The sequence below is a fragment of the Spermophilus citellus genome (assembly GCF_964194105.1).
Source record: "Spermophilus citellus genome assembly, chromosome: 6".
In the NCBI taxonomy this organism is placed as follows: Eukaryota; Metazoa; Chordata; class Mammalia; order Rodentia; family Sciuridae; genus Spermophilus; species Spermophilus citellus.
In genome coordinates this window covers 120675371-120697366 of record NC_138187.1, presented here as the reverse complement: position 1 = coordinate 120697366, position 21996 = coordinate 120675371, and the positions used below count along the sequence as shown (strand labels likewise).

The following is a 21996-nucleotide window of genomic DNA, read 5'->3' as shown; positions in this document are numbered from 1 at the left end:
ATATACAAAAAGGCAAATCCATACGGCTCAACAGAATATTAAACACATTAAAAACTCATGAGAATGGTGGATATAAATGCAGAAAGGAAGAGGATCTTTATGAATTTTTAAAAAGCATTTAACTCCTTTTTAAAGTTTCAAAGTGATGAAATAATAGAATTATTTTATATTTATATTTTTATATTACCTAGAATAGTCTATAATTTGAAAAAAACATATTACCATCAATATTGAACCAAAATAAATGGATTTAACAATGAGTCAAGATTAGCTTTGCTCTTATCAAAAAAAATTATAGTTAGACCTAGAAGTAATAATTGACATAGATATCTTAAATAGATATCTACCAGTAGGTTATAAATAACTAAATATAACTTAAAATGTTTAGAAGAAAATACCTAGTATGAATTCAAACAGAATCCTCATTCCCAAAAGTAACAAGGCTTAAAATACTGAGCTTTGACAAAACTATTAATAGATTCATACATGTAAGAAATAAATCCTCAATGTGGTACAATAAAAAGCAAATTTGTGCTTATTCAACCAAGACTTTGTAATAACCTTTCATAATTTCTATCAAGAATTCAAATTGAGGGCTGGGGATGTGGCTCAAGCGGTAGCGCGCTCGCCTGGCATGCGTGCGGCCCAGGTTCGATCCTCAGCACCACATACCAACAAAGATGTTGTGTCCACCGAGAACTAAAAAATAAATATTAAAAAAAATATTCTCTCTCTCTCTCTCTCTCTCTCTCTCTCTCTCTCCCCCCTCTCTCACTCTCTCTTTAAAAAAACAAAAGAATTCAAATTGAAATTAAAATCATGCATGATGGGGTCAGGTTAATTATCTGATCTCTACTTACCTTATTGATGACACTAAGAACATTTTGTTTTGAAATAAATTAAAAGCAAATGATTAAAATCCAGAACTTCAAAATATGATGGTTGTAGGATGGAGAGCCAAAGAAGTTTAATTTTTCATGTTCACTACAGTAAAGGCTTCATCCCAAAAAAGTTTATAATGTGTTTTCTGTTTTTTTTTTATTATTACTGTTTTTAGGCATCAACAGCAAATATAAATATATTCTAAGGGTGTAGATGAACCATAGAAAAGAAATAAAGGTCAAAACAAAACTCTTAATGTAGACAACAGCCAAAAATGCAAGCATTCTATACAGTCATATAATTAACAGATTATTATTTACAGTTATGCAATATATATGCTATTAATGAATCCCTTGAATTGAGGAAAATTTTAAAAATACACATCCAGGATCAGTAGTTGAAATCAGTAAAAGATATCTTGAAGAATTAGCAGATGGCTATAAAATATTCAGAAGTAATCAGTAATCATCAGGGAATATAGCCTCATACCATTTTTACCTCACCCATTTCCTTCTCTCTTCAGAGCCAGGCTTCTCTAAAATCTGCCCTGAAATCTCCTCCCCTAATTATTTAATCTCATTTAAAATTATAGATTGGGCTGGGGATATGTCTCAAGTGGTAGTGCACTCGCCTGGCATGCACCAGGCGCTGGGTTCAATTCTCAGCACCACATAAAAATAAAATAAAGACGTTGTGTCCACCGAAAACTAAAAATAAATATTTAAAAATTCTCTCTTAAAAAATAAGTAAAAAATAAAATAAAATATAGATTGCCCCTTTTCTGTCTCAACAAAATTTAATGTCCATTCTTAATCACTACAATACCAAGCATGATTTTCAGTTTTATAACTTCTCATTCTCTTTGATACTCTAGTAATGGGTATAGAAGATCTTCTTAAAATTTCTTATAATTTTCTTCACTTGAATTCTAATATCCTGAACTTCTGGACCATGTAGAAACCTCCTCCGCTACCTCCTTTCACCTCAACATTCCCCAACCACCTATCTGTATTTCTATATTCTTCTTTCCCTACATCTACTCCTGCCTATAGAGATTCAAAAACAATTTCTATAAATACTTTCTTATCTTTACATCACTTGGTCTTAAATCAATCTGCAATTCCAAATTTTCTCTCCCAAATGATCTTTTGCCATTTCTACTTGGATATTTCATTTCTATTGCAAATAAGGAATGAGCATTCATTCCCCCAAATTTACTCTCCCCCTCTATTATTTTGCACTCCTCTCGCCTCCCAAGTCACTTCCTTTCCATTTCCTATTTTTACACATACGCAATTTCCTGATTTCCATTTTGGTATAGATAGGAAACATCTTTGACCCTTGTTTTCCCTTACTAAACAATGTCTGCTCAGCTATTTATACTCCACATTTTCTATTCTCACCAACCTACTTCATTAGATATCACTTCTGTAATAGGGGCACAGAGAAATGAGACCGACAAACTGATTTAAGATGGAAAGATTTCTACCCATTGTATGCTGCCCTTCAGAGCTACCCATCCATTCATTTATTCAGCAAATATTTATTGAGAAGCTATCATGTTACAGGCAGTTTTCTGGCTCCTGGGATACATCAGAGAGCAACAGCAACCCAAACAGCAACAACAACAACAACATTAAAAAAAAAAAAAAAACCTGCCTTCACAAAACATATTTGAGAGGAAAAAACAGGAATACACAAAAAAATTTAAATTGTATGATACATATTGTTGTTAGTCAGATTCTTGTTGCTTTGACAAGTACCTGAGAAAATCAACTTAAAGGAGAAAATGTTTGACTTGTAATTTCAGTGAGGATCCAGGTTATGGCTGGACAGCTTCACTGTTTGGGGTCTGAGGTGAGTAGAACATCATGGTAGAAAAGTGTGGCAGAGAAAAATCTGCTCACTTCATGGTAGCTAGAGAGCAAAGAGTCGAAGAGAAAGGGTGCTAGGACAAAAAGATCCCCCTCCAGGCACACCCCCAGTGACTGACTGCCTACAACCATGCCCTACTGGCTACAGTTTTCACCATCTCTCTGTAGTCCACTCAGTTATCTATGGATTAATTGACAGATGAGGTCAGACCCCCTCATGATCTAGTCATTCTCAAAAGACCCACCTCTGAACATTGTTACAGTGGGGAAAGAGTTTTTAACATATGGGCCTGTGGGAGACATTCCAGATCCAAACCATCACACACATTAAAGATAGGAGGTATGGGGGCGGGGGACCCAGCAGCATAAGGAAGACCTAAAGTGGGAAACTGGTGTTTGAGATTTTAAACAGGGAGACAAGGTAGGCTGTCTTGAGCACACCTGAAGCAGGTAAGGGAGTCAGTCTTATTTATGTATAAAAGTCCTAGAAGTACACCTCACATATTCAAGAGAATAGAAGTTCTCAGTGTTAGAATATTAGAAAATGAAGTTCTAAATTCAATAGAATAGAAGCAGAGAGAGCACAGGAAAAAAAAATAACAGTAAGAAATCAAGTCAGAGAAATAACTGCAGTCAGTTCATGGAGGTCTTACAGGCCATTTTAAGAATGGTGGCTTTGACTCTGGTGAAATGGGGAAACCATCAAGCATTTGGAGCAGAGAAGTAATATGTCTAATTCCTATTTCCGGGAACAACTCTGGCTGCAGTGCTAAATGTAAAGTGGAGGGCCAGGCAGAACAGTGTAAGGACCACAGAGGAATCCAGGCAAGAGCTACTATGCCTCAGACAGGGATGTTTGCAGTGCACAGTGGTGAGAAAGAATCAAAATTTTGAAGATGTAAACAGGATTCCTTGTGATACATAAGATGTTGAATATAAGAGAAAGAACACTAACAAGGATGACACCAAGTGCTTTGCTCTATATTGGTAGATAATTGAAATCGCCCTCACTAGAGATGGGGAAGACTAGGAGTGAAACAAAATGTAAGTCAAAGTAAGAGATCTAATAAAGAACAGGTTCAGTTTCAGAAAATATAAGTTTAATTTTAAAATATGAATTAAACATTCAAGTGGACATTTTGAGGAGTCTGATGTATATAACAGTCTGGAGTTGAGGTAAAGACTCTTGGGGGACAGAATTAAATTTGGAAGTCAAGCCATTTAGATGATATATAAAGCTACATGACTGGAGATGATCATCATAGGAATGAGTGGACTTGGGAAGAGAGCCACATATTAAGCATCTTATGACCTAGATACCAATATTAAGAAGTCAAGAGGACATAGTAAATCAAAGTGAGAACTAACAACTAGAGATTCAGAGACAAACCAAGACGTGAGGGATTTTCAGATACCCAGTGAATAAAGCATACCATGGAATGAGTAGCAATTAACTTCATTACCTGATGCTACTGAGTCAAATAAGGTAAAGACTTAACTGTGAGATTTACTATGTGAAGGTCAGTAGAGATCTCACAAATGCAGTTTACATGTATTGGTAAGTTACAGCACTGACTTCAGTTGATATAATTGGAAAGGAGAAATTAAAGATCAGTCTGGGGAAAATACTTCAGGGAATTTTGATAAAAAGGAAGAGCAAAAAAATGAAGTAGTGGCTGGTGGCAGAAATAGAGGTTAATGTTTTTAAAAGGAAAAATAGTAATGTCTCTATATCCCTGAAAATGTATCACTAATACAAGATATTGTTTAAAATATAGAAAAGCAAATAGGGAAAATATTCCCAGTCAGAGCCAAATTTATATGTCAGATTTAGCATAAATAGCAGTGGGAATAGATAGAAGTTCTTTTATGATTTGCATTGATTTTCATAATGAATAGGAGACAATGTCAGCCCAGAGTCAGGATAAGAAGTTCAGGGAGAGAAGCAAACATAAATGGTCATGAGATAGGGAAAGTGAATGGAGGAGGGAAATACAGAATGATTACAGGACAGCATCTTAGCATGTGTGGTCATCAATACAAAGTGAGACTAGTCAGCCTGACTCAGAATATTTACCCAAAGCTGTGGTACTGCTAAGGCCATAGCAGAAGCGAGACAAAGGCAATAGAATCAAGGTGAGTGCAAGGAAATGATAATGATTGACCATTTATAACATGAATCTTACGCTGGGAACTAAGGATAGTTGAGATCTTTTGAGTGAAGATTCCAAAGGAATTGGGAGATTGCTAGATTCAGGTACAAAGGATTCCAGATACCAACTAATCAACACAATTATTTATCTGACAGAAAGAGTGTGATAAATGTGTGCTATACAAAGTGATTTAAAGTTGTTTTTTTCTTAGAGTTGCTAGGAGGCACTGAGATTAAAAGATATTGCTCTGCACAGAAGTTACATGACTACTAGTTAGCAAGATGAGCCAATAGATTTGTAACACAAAACATTTTTCAGTTTTAAAAAATACCACAGAATAGATTTCAGGCAAGCCAAAGAAAACCAATATGAAAATTTAAAAGTCAGAGATAAAGTAAGGACCCATAAAATTCTCTAGGAAAAATTAGAGGATGTAACTATAAGGTCAGTCTCGTACCAATATAATCTTGGAGGCCAATTGGTGCCTTTTTTGTCCAGAAATCCAGAGACCATTCATAATTAAATCTAGAGGATTACAGAGTTAGCACAGAGTAGTGCCAAAGAAAGCAAAGAAAGGCGTGTTAGATTCTAGAATAATAATTTGACTTCCACCTCTGATTTAAACCTAAAAATTTGCAAGAAAACATAAGTGGCTGGCAATCTAACAAGAGCCAGAAAACTTATAAAGTCTTTTTTAATTCCATCAGAAAACGGAGGTCCCAAAGATACATAAATGACTTAAACTCTATATAGTTAGAATCCTTTCATAAAGATGAGCCTAAGGCTGCATTCTTTTATATAGAATAAAAATAAAAATATTTTAAGACACAAGAAAAAGAAAGATAATGTGGCCCATTGTAAAGAGAATAAAGGGTCAATAGAGATACTGACATGATATATCAGATAACAGTTTGAAATTATTAAATAGGAATTTATCAGATAACAGTTTGAAATTATTAAATAGGAATTTGAAAATACCTGATAATGCTAATATCTAATGGAAATGGTCAAGAATATGAAGAGATAAAATATTCGAGCAGATAGAAGAAATATGCAAAAGAATACTCAAATGGGAACACTATAAATGGAAAGTATGATTTAGAAATAAAGGATGTTCTAGATGGGTTTAAGAGCAACTTAGACACAACAGTCTAATAATCACTGAATTCAAGACAAGTTAATAGAAAGTATCCAAGCAGAAACTTTAAGGAATGAACAAGGAAAACAAAATAAAGCACAAACAAATAAAAATGTGTCCAAGATCTTGGGTACATTAGTCAGTGATATAATACAAATGTAATTACTGGTTTGCAAGAAAATAGAGGAGAAAAAAAGAGAAGAAAGATTTAAATAGATAATGATGGAGAACTTTCAAAAGTAATGAAAACACCAACTTACAGATTCAAGAATCTGAGCAAACCTCAAGCAGAATTAATACAAGGAATATCATGCCTAGGTACAGCATAAAGTGATAACCTGAAGCATATAAAAAGGAAATTTTAAAAACATCAAAATAAAAACAACCCATAACATACATGGGAATCCTGACCTGAACAGAGGATAATTTCATCAGAAACAAGGCAGGAAGAAAACAATGAAACAAAATAGTTAAAGTTCTAAAAAATAGAAATAATCAATGTAGAATTCTAGAGTCAGTAAAAACCAGCTTCAAAAGTAAAGAACAGTTAAAGACATTTGCACCGAAGGTTAAAGAACTTGTTTCAGTAGGCTGAACTATAAGCAATGGAAAAGGAAGTTCTTCAGGATGAGAAGAAATAACACCAGGTGGAACACAGGTTTTGCAGGAAACTCTGAAGAGCACCAGAAAGGACTAACCTTTAAAAAAAGATTATTTCGTGCATTTACCTAGACAAAACATTGCACATCTAATATGTCATAGCTTTAAATTGAAACTATTTCTCTCACCTAGGTCAATTTTGATTTTGAGACAAAAATTAAATGTGACTATTATTTTAAAATATTTATTTCAAAAAGTCAATAAACTCAGGTAATATCTAAATTAACCATATTTATGATACCATTTTTTTTCCTTAAAACCCAACATGAACCAAATAAGTAGTTTATAAGTTTTGCAATCACCCCCAAAAATGCACATAAAAATACATTTAACAAATGAAGAAATAAATCAGGAAATTGAATTGGCAGTTAAGCTCTTTGCCAAAGTCACTTGGCTTTTAAAAAGCAAAGCTGGGATTCAAACTCAAATGTGTCTGAGTCTAAATCTCATACCTTTCTTCTCTGGCACTATTATAGCAATAATAATTTGTATGCACAATGAGATAAATGTCCAGTATAGATTTGATTTTCTTCAATCCATGTACTCAGCATAAAATTTAAATAAAATTGTCAATACTACCTTTCTACTATAAAAATTAGGCCTTTCTGGACAACTTTCAATTATTTTGGTAGAATGAATCTATTTTGTGAAATTTTCCATTTCTCATTTTGTTAAAAATTAGAAAAAAATTAAAATTTTTATTAAAAAATAATGTAGCTTACTAAAAATAATTCCAATTCATGTAGTCATAGAGTTTAACATTAATAACATTCTGGGATTTTTGTTTTGTTTTGGTACCAGGGATTGAACCCAAGGTGTTTAACTACTTAGCCGCATTCCCAGTCCCCTGCCCTTTATTCGTTTATTTTTAATTATGAGACATGGTATCAGTTTCTGAGACTAGTTTTGAAATTGTAATCTTCTTTGAACCACTGGAGTAACAGGTGTGCACCACTACACCCAGGTAACATCCTGAGTAGCGATGACATATGTCCTTCAAAACATTAATTATATATATGTGTGTATATACATATGTGTGTGTATGTGTATGGTGTGTCTACACACATATATATTTATAACATGACTATAATATATATATGTATGTTCATTAAACATGCTAAATTTAGAGATTTTTTCACACCCTTGCTTTTGAATATAATAATGCATGAACCCATTGCCATGTTCTTACAAAAGTCATATTTTTTCTCCTGATGGTATGTACTACTATTCCATGTAGGTATGAATTATAATTTATTTAATCAATACTTTTCTGAAGGTTTTAAGTGATTTTAATTATGTGCTGTTTTCGATAATTCTATTATGAACATTTGAGTCCATATTTAAACACTTTTCTATTATTTTCTTGAGACAATGTCCTGAAAGTAACATTCTTGGCTAATGTATCTTCCACATTTTCTACTTCTAATAGTTTGCCAGATTATTCAGAACTCTCTCCTACTCAAGTATAATCTGTTTTCTATTCTTTGCCAAACTAAGTACAAAATGATAAGCCCTGTTTGAATTTTAAATACTCAGCTTATTAGTCAGATGTCTCAACACTTTTATGTTTCTTAATAAGATATCATGGTAATAAAAGTCTTTGTTATGGCAGGATTATAGAAACACCTGCCTTCATTTTTCTCTATTGCCTCTTATTACATATTTTACATTAAACTTCAATCCATCAACAATTTTTATTTGGCAGAGTTGTGAAGCATAATCTAACATTTTTAATATCATAACTGACCAATATTCCTAATAATATTGTAACATAATCCTCATGCAATGATATTAAACCAATTTTTTTCTTTAATTCAGTCCCTCTGTATACCCATGTGAACCTTATCTCTATACTCTTTTACCATTCCATTTACCTGTCTTAATTTATCAATTTTTATACTTTCCTATTTCTTTTCTTTTTAATTCTCCAGAAATTTACTGTCAGGAAAAAATAGCATAACCTCAGTTGTACTAAAAGGAAAATGAATTTTCTATACCTAGCTAAGGTTAGAAATGTAAACACACGGGTCATGGATAGAAATTAAAAGTTGCATTCAGGGCTTGGCTCAGTGGTAGAGAACCTGGTTGGCATGTACCAATCTCTGAGCTCCATCCTCTAAGCAGGACAAAACAAAACAAAAAGCATTCCAACTCTAAGATCAAGAACAAACAAATGAGTTAAGAAGTACATAAAGTAAAAATAAAAAATATGGAAGGGAAGGCAAGTTATTAGCTTTAAATGATTATCTTTTTCTTCCCTGAATCTTTGCATCTAAATTTGACAAATGCTTATTGTTTAATGACCAATGACCTTCTTAAGAAAGTGCTATACATGTTTGAACACAATGCAGAAATCTCCATTTTTTAATGGGAAACTAGCACTCTGTTAATAAATGTATTCAGAAACAGTTCTGAAAAGTTGTGATGCACATGGTGCTGTAGTTTTAAATCCAAAATTTGTAGTTCTTATGTCTGTGACCACAGTGAAATTAGTGACTCCGCATAACTACATATCTGCCACTGCAACTCCCCAAAGTTACAAATGCAATGTGAAGCACTGAAATAAATGTATAACTGGAAACAAATACTCTAAGAAAAAGGAACTGATACACATTCATTGATACAGATGTTCTAAGGTGTTTCTTAGAAAATTTTCTTATTAATTCTCCAGAAGTAAAAAATAAGGTTTTTTATCTAAAAATCAGCATAGCAACTCAGTTTATACAATTAATATATAGAGAGATGAGGATACAGTGAAAAATATTCCTTTCACCCACTGGAAAATTTCCTAAAGGAGGCAAAGTCAAGTCCCACAGAAACAGAACATGTCATTTGCAAGAATTTTTCTAGAGAATTATGCTATTCAGATATAAAACTCAAAGAAGATTTCTTTAGTAGCCAACACTTACATGAAAACTTTCAGAAACAGAGAAACAAGTTCAAGCTAGGAAAAGACAGAAAAAAAACCACATCTTGGTGTGCTACAGACCCTCATTTAACAAAGTCCGTTGCAAGGCAGACAGTCGGACCAGCATTGCACGAGAGCACCTTTAATTGAGCTCGCAGCAATCTCTTGCACAATTACCCCTTCTGAATGAAACCATCTTGGATATGGACAAAACTATGGAGGACAGTGACTTAATTTTTTGATTATAAAAAAAAGAACGAGAGAGAAAGAAAATGATTTATAATGAGACCAGAAGAACATTCTGTACCTATCTCTTTTCTGATTAGAGAGGTGGCATGGAGCCTGGCTCATTAGGCAGAAGTAATGAGCCAGTCTATGTGCCATCTCTAATTAGAGAAAAGATACAGTAGGTACAACTGCACCTATAAGTTGATAGAGTAAATATAAAAATTATTTTAAAATGTCCTTTTCTTCCATAACTGTTAGATGCCCAGAATGTAAAGGAGAAAATTGCAATAAAAACTAAATAATATTTGAAATAAATTATTTTCCAATTATATGTTTTCTAATCAGGAGTGAAATTTATTTTTATACAGTTTAAAAGTAAATCATCCTCAATCTACACTTCCCTTGTGAATCATTAACTCAACATTTAGTATACTAAAGTAGAATAGAAGCAAGTCATTTTAACTCTGCAGCAAAAAGTTATGGTACTGACAAGTTTATGGTATTGCTGAATACTTTGGGCAACATTTGGTGTAATAAAACACTTTTAGAAGTACTAATAGGGATTAAATATTGAAATAAGGCTCACAAGATTTAATGTGTTATTAAAAATTTCTGCATGCCGAGTACTTTATAAAATTCTTCAATATACTAATTACTAAAACTGAGTTCTAAATATATTGGCTTCTTAAATTATTGCTTCTTCATATAAGTTTAGCTTGATCTAAAAGCATACAAAAATTAATAGTCACTTATAGATATTTTTGGTTTTGATTCCTACAAAATTCAACTGAAGATATTATAATTATCTATGGTTTCATAATCAGAAAATATGTCTTCAAAGAGTTTAATAATTGTTGAAGCTCATTGCACATTTACTATACAACAAAGCAATATGTTCTAAACATATTATCTCCAATAATTCATACTATAGTTTTATGTGTCATATATTAAAGTACCACCTATAGATTAGAAAGCAAGACTTACAAAGAGTAAATATTTTTATATTTTTATTAGGATATTATAGTTATGCATACTAGTAAAATTAATTTTGGCAGATTTTTTATTGAAGGAACAAAACTAAATTGGATTCAATACAAAGTTGTTTGACACCAAAGCTTGGTGGAAATTTAGCCAGTGTTTTGAATGTATTTTCAATATCAAATATATAAATATATACACATGTATATGTGTGTGTATATATATATACACACTACATATATACTTATTTTAGCCAGATATGAGTTTAAATAATTCATGTCATAGAGGAAAAAAAACTTAAACTGAGCATTATTTCAAAATTAATAGCAATGAGAGCATATATAAATATCTATGGGACAATTTTAAACCCATGTCCACTTTATGCAGTTGTTGCAAATGTATGAAAAGATTTGAGTTCCTGTTATGTACAAATGATAGAATTATATGATTACTACAATCAATAATGAATTTTGCAAGGTCATTCATTGCAACAAATGATAGTATATAATATATATTTTATATATATATATATATATATATATATATAAAATAGTAACAAAATTAGAAAATAAAATTTTAAAACAATATTGCTTAATTACATAAAAAATAACCAATAGGCCAAAATCCAGAATATTGAAAAAATATAATACTGGTGAGGACATGGAGCAACAGAGACTCTTATTCACTGCTGGTTTAGTGCAAAATGTTTCAGCTACTTTGAAATAGATAAATCCTTGACTGGACTAACTAAGGAAAGGAGAAAGAGCTCAAAATCAGGGATAAAATAAAGACATTACTTCTGAGAACCCCAGAAATACAAAGGATTAGTAGAGGTGATTATAAATAACTATACACCAACAAATGTGATAGTATAGGATAAATGGAAAAATTACTCAGCACATACCTGTTAAGCCTCAGAAACAGACCAATAATAAGCAATGATATTGGATCTATCATAAATTCTTCCTATGAAAAAACAAACAAACACAAAAGGCCAGAGCCAGATGTTTTACTACTGAATTCAACCAAACATTTCCAGAAGAACAAATACTAATTCTTAAGGTATTTTTAAAAAATTGAAGAGGAAGGAATTCTTCCAAACACATTCTAGGAGGCAAACATTATGCTAATCCAGGACCAGATGAGGACACAACCAAAAGATAAACTACAGGCCAACATCATTAATGAATAGAGATGTAACAATTCTCAACAAAATCCAACAGCACCTTGAAGATTATTTACCATGATCAGTTGAGACTCATCTCAGTAATGCAAGGATGGTTCAATGTATTAAAATCAATAAACATAGTACACTATATCAACATAAAGAATATCAGAAACTATATAGCCATCTCACTTGATACAGAAAAGACAACTAATAAAATCCAACATCCTTTCATAATAAAAATGCTAACCAAATTAGGCAGAAAAGAAACATATCTCAACACAATGAAAGAGCATTTACGGTAAATCAAAAGTTAACCAAACAGTAAATGGGAAAAATCTGGAAGCTTTCTAAGATCTGGAAGAAGACATGGATGCCTACTTTTACCATGTTTCTTCAACATAGTGCTGGAATTCCTAGCCATAGAAATCAGGAAAAAGAAACAAGGGTATCCAAACAGGAAAATAAGTCAAATTGTCACTGAAGATGGAATATCTGCAAAATCTCCATCAAAAAATTATTAGAATTAATAAATTAAGAAAAGTCGTATAAAAGAAGTTGAAGAGAAGACAAAAAAATAGAAAGGCAACTTTCATCCATGGATTTATAAGAATAAACTTTTTAAAATATTCATACTCCAAAAAATGATTTATAAATTCAATGAAAATTCAAATTATCAATGGCATTCTTCACAGAAGCAGAAAAAAAAAACAATTCTAAAATTTGTATGGAGCCACAAAAACCTTAAATGACCAAAGTCATCTTGAGCAGAAGCAACACTGCTGGACGCATTTGACTACCTGACTCCAAAGTATACTGCAAAGCTGTAATAATCAAAACAGCATGATACTGGTATAAGAAGAGACATACAGACAAACAGATGAGAATAGAGAGCTTGAAAGTAATCCTACATGTCTATAGATATTACCAATTGGTTTAACAAAGATATTCAGAATATGCAATGAAGAAAAGATTGTCTTTTCATAAATGGTGTTGAGAAATTGATTATCCACTTGCAGAAATAGGAAACTAGACTCTTATCATCTACCAGTTACAAAGATCACCTTAAAATGGATTAAAGGCTTATAAGTATCACCTGAAACTATGAAACTATGAAACTAAAAAATAAGCAAAATGCTTCAGGATATTAGAAGGGGTGAGAAGTTTTGGGACAAGACTCCAAAAGCACAGAAAATAAAAGCAAAAGTAGACAAATAATGTTAAATAAAACAAGTTTCTGCATAGCAAAGGAAACATCAATAGAGTGCAGAAACAACCTACAGAATGGGAGAAAATATTCACAAACTACATATCTAAAAAGAAGTAAGTAGCTAGAAGGTATATGGGAACTGTCTGTATTTTCCACACAATTTTGCTATGATCCTAAAACTGCTCTAAAAACATTCTATTAAAATTTAAAAAATAAATAAATAAAAAGAAAGCATGGCCTAAGCCTTACAAATATAAGACCTCTTATACAGAAAACAAAAAAAAACATTTCTGAAATTAAGAAATTCATGATCTTCATACATGGGAAGATTTGATATTATTTGGATATCTATTTCTCCAAAATAAACTTAATGACTTAAATCTCAGGTGAGTTTTTAGGTAAACTGTACAGATGCTTCCAAAAATCATATAAAAGCCAAGACAACCTTGAAAGGCTATAAAAATTGAATAACTTATGCTGACAGATAAAGATATATTCAAGTTACAGTAATTAAAATGAAAGTTTTGATCCAAGTATTGACAGATCATTGGAACAGAATAGAGTGTTCAGAAAAAAACCTATCTTCATATATGAAGATAATTGTTTTATGATTAAGTAACCACCATAGACTGGTGGAAATGACAATTGTAAAAAATTTCTAGGTAAATTATATATTCAGTTGAGAAAAAATGGGACTTCTATATTATATTACATACATCCAAATATTTATCCCAGATAAAAAATAGAGCTATCAAATATAATATAATAAAGCTGCCACAACAAAATAAAAGAGAACATCATGGTTTGCTAAGACATTCTGAACCAGACACAAAAATATTAAGTATAGAAGAATTAACTAAATGAATTTCCCTAAAATAAGTATGTTCTCATTATCAAAGAACACCCTTAAGAAAATGAAATTTCGAGATGCATCTTAGAAGACAACATTTGCCATCCATGTATCTGTCAAAAAACTCATTTTCAAAATATTGAAAACCTCCTACAAATTAACAAGAAAAAGACAAACTACCCAATTAAAAACTGGCAAAAGAATAAACAAACAACTTGAATAGGTACTTCATAAAAAAAGTCAGATCTACATGGCAAATAAGCACATGAAGGAATTCTCACTATCATTAATCATCAGGAAATGTATCACGCATCCCCAGGAATGGCCAACAATAACAACATTTGGCAGTACTAAGCATGAAACAGCCAGAATTCTCAAATATTAATGGTTGGGATATCCTTTTTAGAAAACAATTCAAAATTATTTTCTAAAGGTAAAGATATAACTATGTACAATATGAATAAACCCTATAGGCATAGTACTGAGTGAAAACAACACAGATACCTATGCCATGATTTCATTTTCATGATAACTTAAGAATAGACAATGTCAGTCAGTATGCAGAGAGGTCTCTACTCCTACTGTTCTGTGAGGTCTATACTAAATTCCCATGGATAACTTTAGAGTGGGTATTCACTAGGAGAGACACTGGAAATGTTCACATTTTTTCCTAGAAGAGTGTCACACAAATACATGACTATTAAAACTCATCAAGTTATACCCTTAATAGTTATATACAATTTTACATTCATGTTTTTGCCTTGATTAAACATTTCAAATAATGCTTTAAATATCTGTAACATGAAATTAGCAGGCCATTTAAAAACCTGGAGAAAACATATGCAACATATTCTTACCATTAATGAGTTTTTCATAAGAAATTATGGATATAAATATGGATCCATATCCTGAATAAGGAATTCACAAATGAAATGCAAGTGGTCAAATCATATTTGGACAGCTACTCAAACTTATTAATGGCCAAATAATTCCAAGTCAACATCCCACAATATTTTTCACTTAGAGGAATGGCAAGGATGGAAAAAATGGATCATCTGTGAGGTTATTTAGTGTTTAAGAAAACAAGAACTTGCCTATATTTTCTGTTTGTTTGTTTGTGGGGGTGGGGTACCAGGGATTGAATTTAGAAGTGCTCAGCCACTTAGCCACATCTCCAGCCCTATTTTGTATTTTATTTAGAGGCCAGGTCTCACTGTGTTGCTTAGCACTTTGCTTTTGCTGAGGAGGGCTTCAACTTGCGATCCTCTTTCCTCAGCCTTGCCTGTATTTTTTAATGAGGTAAATTTTCATGACCTTTCTGGAGATAATCTGATGTTATACATTGGAGTAATAATTACTATGTATTAAAATATTTTAAAATAAGATTATATACTTCAACCCAGCCATTCAATTTCTATGTATTTATCTTGGGAAAATAATTAAAACAACATTAATAATAGTATCATTTGCAAATGTAGTTCAGTATACACAAGGCATGGTGCTAAGCACTACACTCATTCATTCAACAAATAAATACTGAGCATCTACTACATGTCAGATGCTTGAAAAACAGCGATATTTTATATGACATTGTCTTGTTTTATCTTCACAGTGGCACTTTAGGATATCATCATCATCATCACCACCATCTTAAAGTTGGAGTAACTATAGTTTAGAGGAATTAACACGTTTGTCCAGGTCATCTAGCAAGTGGGTGAGAAGATGGTGTTGGAACTCAGGCAGATTTTTAACAGTGTATATATAATCTTTCGGAAGAGTTCAATCAGACGATTGCTCAAATACATATGTATATGTGCATGTGAATACAAGATATAAATGAATATTTAAAGTATATAAAATGTAAAGATACAGTATTTTCTATCAACTGATCACTTAACTTTGAAAAATTAAAAATAATCCAAATGTTCATTATAGGAACTTGTTTTCAAAACTTGTTACAAGTATACTATTGTACAAAGTGCAGTCATTTAAATGAGAAGATACACCTAAATAAGAAGGTATCTTGACATGAAATGTGCTCCGTAACATTTGGAAAGGAAGTATTTATTTTTAGAGGGCTCAGATAAAGCATATGTATTATAATTACCTTTTGAAAATATTATATTTATAACCATATCTCTAGCTGAATGCACTAAAAATTTGGAAGAGCATAAGAAAGTTAAAGTACACCTCTGAAGATGGAAATATGGAAAATGCTTTCTATTTCATAGAGCTCCATATTGCTTGAATTTTCTTATAATGAGCAGACATTATAAAAAACATTGCCATTTTAAAATGGTGGTGTTTTAAAGACCATTGTGCTGGACATTTCCAAGATAATTCTCATTTCAACTTCTGCTCATTTCAGAAGTAAACATCATCTTATTAAACTATCCATCTCTTTTTAATATCGAAAAACATGAATGACACAGGTGAGTTTTTTACATGTGCACTTATTAGTTGAATATGCTGTAGTCCTAGTTTAACGATGCCCTAATTAAAATCCAAACAAAACTGGTCAGAGAATGTAGCTTCACACATGTTGTTCTTACTTTAAAAATTAATCAAAATAGAAAAGTTTTAGATTTAATGTTTCCCTAGTGTAGTGAGTTGAAAAGTGGCCCCCAAAAGATATGTCCACCTGGAATTTACTGATGTAGCCTTATTTGGAAAAAGGAACTTTGCAAGTGTAATTACGGATGTTGACTATGAGCTCCTCCTGGATGACAGTGGGCCCTAAATCCAAGGACCAGTGTCCTTGCAAGAAAAGGGAAGAAGAAACAAAGAAGGTCCTCTGAGAGCAGAGGCAAACATTGGAGCTATAGAGCTGTAAATAAAGCAACACTAAGGTCTGCTGGCAGCAGCCATGGAAGGAGAAAGGCACAGAATGTCTTCTCCATCTGAGCTTCCAGGAGGAACCAGACTAGCTCAATCCTGTTTTCAGACTTTAGACCTCCAAAACTGTGAGAATACATTTCTGTTGTATTAATCTGCCACCCAGTTGGGGGTCGTTTGTTACAGCAGCCCTAGAAAATGAATGCACTTGAATATTATTTGTTTGACACATTTTTTTCCAGGAACAATGTATTTGGAGAAAAATTAATACCATTTCTAAAGTCAGAACTTACCATTTAAACTCTGTCCTATTCGAATAGTACTGGAAGGAAAATCTGTAATTGAACCACTTAAAGTTGTTGCATAAAAAGCTGTATTATCCTCCTCCAAACCATTGATAAAGAAGTTGATTTTTGTCTGATGCACCTGTAAGAAATGATCACCATTATTATCTTAAGTGCATAAAGTTTTCTAATAACCACATAACTTGAATTTCTTAAAAAGACATTGTTTCCTTATTTCTCTACTTTCTTCTGTTGATAAGAGTGAAGACAATTTGTTTTCATAGCACAATGAGACTCCTGCATGTTTATACATCTAGATACAAATCCACATGGTGCAGTTTTGTGCTGTGATAGTATCTCCCAGGGTGCTCACAGCAATGTATAATATTTGTCCCATGTTTGTAATAGCACTGATTACCATGCTTGTATAAGTTTTCTGTGCACATGTTGTTTCTTCACATGCTAATTAAATTTGTTATGACTCTATATGGAAATAAAGCAGAAATTAATACAACAGGGAGAAATATCCAAAACCATATATACAAAACTATTTCATAGAGCTATAATTCAATTTAAGTTACTAGTAGAAAAACACTTCTCATAAATAGTTACCATTTTAGGTGTCTATAACTAGTTGAAAATTTTTCAGATGTGCTTTCCCATTGCAGACTAATGTAAGAATTTACCAAGCATATTCTAAGCTAATAACTCAAGCAATCCTATTTACATTAGGGCTTAGCAAACCATTTCCATAAATGACCAGAGAATATTTTTTTCTTTGCAAATCAAATAATTTGGTTTTGTAGGCCAACAATCCTGGACACAACTGCTCAATTCTGATTTTGTAATGTAAAGGCAGTCATAGAAAATAGATAAATAAATCTGGCTGTGCTCCAACAAAACCCTACTTGCAAAAAACAGGTGGCCAGTTAGATATGATCTACAGGTTGTAGTTTGTTGCTCTCTGAAGTTTATGCAAATAAATTCTATTAAGACTTATGGAATTGAGACATAATCCTCTGAAAAATCAATTCAAACTTTTATGCAGAATAGCTCATAGATCCTATTGACATAAAATCTTTATGCTTGCATTTTTTTTTTGGGGGGGGGAGGTACCAGGGTTTGAACTCAAGGGTACTCAACCACTGAACCACATCCCCAGCCCTATTTTGTATTTCATTTTAGTTACAGGGTCTCACTGAGTTGCTTGGTGTCTCGCCATTGCTGAAGGTGGCTTTGAACTTGCTATCTTTCTGTCTCAGGCTCCCCGCTGCTGAGATTACAGTGATAACATATAATTCTGAATTAAGTAATCAGCCATTTTTACATCAACTTTAGTCTACACAAAGGTGTGTCAATTCAAGTGCTTAAAGGTAAAGGGCACTCCAACCAAAATACCCCTAGGGCATACAAATGGTTCTAGAGAAGGGCTGGATTGAGAGATGGAAGAAGAGACAGAAATGGAAATTTAATATTACACAATTAAAATGTTAGATACAAACACTTTAATTAAAACCAAACCAAACCAAACCACAGCATTAAAAATGTTATTCTACTATGGACTTTGAATAATGATTAGGTATCAGTATAGGTTCAACAATGTAACAAATGTACCACTCTGGTACAGGATTTTGGAGACAGTTGTATCTGAGGACAGGTTGTACATGGGAACCACCCACTTGACTGCTGTGAGATTACAACTGGTTTAAAAAATATATTTCATAAATTATTTTCTGTTCAAATGAATGTGTAATAATTAATAAGGATAAACATTTATTCTTAGACATCTTTAAATTCTTATGTGAATTTTTGCCATAAGAACCTCTTTAATAAATCTCCCAATCAAAATCAAAACAAAAACCCAGAAGTTAATGACATAATTACTTGGTAATTTTCAAAAGTTACCAAACTTAATTTTTTCCATTCTGTGCAATCTTCTTTCATATAAACATATTTTTCTTCAATTCATTGACCTAGTGTTACATATGACTTCATTTCATAACATGGCTTTAATAAACCTAAAATCATACACCAACTTCTCATGGGCCTGGATCTATTCCTCTCTGCTAAGTAGTAGGGCTGATTTTTTTTTGCATCCCATTTTTTACAGCCTGTTACTGTCATTTGGTGTTTGACTGTTATCATTATAAAAGATACAGGCTTTTCTACTTTGTTATTTGTAGCATTATCTCATGTTTTACAACATCTTTGCGCAACATGCAGGCACATGAAATATAACTCGTGAAAAGTTCTCTGTGGTATTAATGCATAAAAAAGAATGTGGTTCCATCTCTACTGTCTTTACCCAGCCAAAAGCTGATGAACAGCCAATTTTCCTTTATCACATTAGCACAGCCATGAGGGAAACACATTTGTTCTAGTCAGCTACACTAAAGATACTATTACCAATCTAACATATACATGTTTTATATCAGCAGTATTCTCAGAGCATGAGAGCGCCAACAATATATTAACACTAGCATGACAGTTTATTTAAGAAAAGAAAATTGTCTCTGTAGAGGGACAGAAGTTAGAAATGTATGGCTAAAGCTCAGTGTCACTGGTCTAATAAAGGTAATAATTCTTCGGCTTTCTTTATAGCAGGTAACACTCCTGTGACAGTTCTGTCATATCATTCAAATAAAAATCTTGTCTTTTACAAGTTTAAGTGTACCTTTATTTTGAGTCAGATAGAAAGCATGTTTTTGATTTTCTGTATTCACTGTATTATATCTGTAGTCAGGAGTTCAGGACCTATTTTTTTTTAATCAACTCATCACATATTTGCTTAGAAGAATTCAGTGTCACTTGCAGTGAATTCCATAAGATGTTTTCACTTGGTTGGTACTTACAAAATGATTAATGTTGATCCCAAGCCACTTTCCTCTATTGTCCCCGCCCCCCTACCAACTACCTTTCTATAAATAAAATTAAATCTTCTTTGGTTTTTTGTTTTATGTCCCAAGATCCTCCAAACTATTTTACAATTCTGATCTGGGGCACTATCACAGAGAAACTGAGAAGACTATGGTGGCTTTTTGCAATAGCTCATTCTGATGATCCCCTTGCCAGTTATTGAAGGGAATAGGAATATATATGATGGAATTTCTGATTTTCGAGAAGAAAGCCTTCTACTGAAGGAAACTTCCCACCTATCTCATTCTCTAACCCTCTGAGGATCAGAGTGGCTTGTGCATGTTTATTGGTGTATCTTGAGTGAGGGAACTGGCAAAACCAGTGCAGTTAGAGAAAGGCCTTTCAATCCTCCTCATGAGAGATCAAAATACTTTGGAAAGAAGATGAAGACAAGCAGGTCATTCTCAAGCCTCATTCCCTGGGGGTTCCTATTTTAATGACTTTCTTTGTGTGTTCCAATAAAATTCTATATTCTTTCCTTTGATGTAGAATTCCTAACACTATCCTCCCATTTGCCTGCCTGGTTAGTAGAGAGTATAATTCAAAAGACAAGGAAGTCACATAACAGCTGAACAGTTACCAAAGGCAAATATCATCAAATCCACCTAGATTAATCAGCTAAAACCACCTGTTCCGTGGAAATACCAGATCTTTTGTTACTCTACTCCCGCTGACCCAGTCTGGGGGGTGAAAAAAAGGGAAGAGACCTGTGCTAGCTTAGAAAAGTGGTTTTACCATTCCGTATATCCTTCTAATTTAAAATGAATTCAATAGAATGTCTACCTAGTACCCATGATGGCTCTATGAGGTACACAAAGAAAAGTTACGACACTTTCTGAGAGAAAATATGCCTAACAGAATTTGCTAGTGTTTGAATCACTATAAATGATGTTGGTTGTGTGAATTTATTTAATTTGATGATGCTGGGATCAAACCCAGGGCCATGTGCATGCTAGGCAAGTGCTGTACCACTGAGCTGCATCACCCAGCCATTATTTCCTGAATCTTGATGCCATCAGTGAAACACTGCCTTTTTCAAAGAGTTGCTTTGAGAAATCATCTTTTTCTGAGAATGTGGGTGTGTGACATATAACATACACTTAGATGTTCTCTATGGGACCTGCCTTCTCAGAATCAACTTAGAAGCCTCCTAAAAGTAACAGTTTTGTTAGCTGGATAGTTCTCGTCTTAAAGTCAAACCATTTTAAGCATTCTGGATAACACCTTTTTAATGTATTTAACATGAAGTGATTTGGCAACATATTTTAAGTTCAAATTCAGCCCCTGAAGATGATGACAGAGGACACGAATATAAAGAACATCATCTTGAATGTTAAGGTATTCAACACATAGAAAAAAATCAAGCCACTGTGATATGAATCAGAAGGAAAAACTTTATGGAGGAGAGAAGTCTTAGACTTTCTGAAATAGAAATTGCCCTGAAATAGAAATTTCTATTTCTAAGTGAAAGGATTTGCATAAAAGATTCCACTATACTATCTGTAATTTTTAAGCATAAGACAATTTATCCTAAAAACTCTACAAGGTTATTTTAAAATATCGCATGTATGTTACATTCCCCTGCCTGAGAACACATGGAATTCCACCTCCCAATTACTTACCATCCCAAAACTAAGGTCTTCTGAGATTTTTCCTCACTTATCTCATCAGATTTTATTTCCATCATTCAACATCAGCCAACTTCCAGCCAAATTGGTAAGACTTCCTCACTGTCTGGTGATCAGGTGGTATTTAACACTGTCTTCAGAATTTACTCAAGCTCTTTTTCTGGACTTTACTCAAGTTTCAACATTTTTGAAATATTCATCTGAAGTCCTGTATCCTTCAATAATCCTTTGTCAACTACTTCAGCATTGTAAAAGCAGTTAGCATTTATTGAAATATTAGTATGTCA

The 21996-nt window shown here is 32.8% G+C and overlaps 1 protein-coding gene across 1 annotated transcript in view; it reads right to left on the bottom strand.

Moving 5' to 3' along the window:
* Positions 1-21996, bottom strand: part of USH2A (usherin) — a gene marked incomplete at its 3' end in the record, with an annotated part of 798897 nt that overhangs the window by 716483 nt on the left and 60418 nt on the right. Inside the window, exon 4 of the mRNA XM_081297837.1 lies at positions 17175-17307. Coding sequence (XP_081153963.1) covers positions 17175-17307 — 133 coding nt within the window. The remainder of the gene's footprint in view (positions 1-17174; positions 17308-21996) is intronic.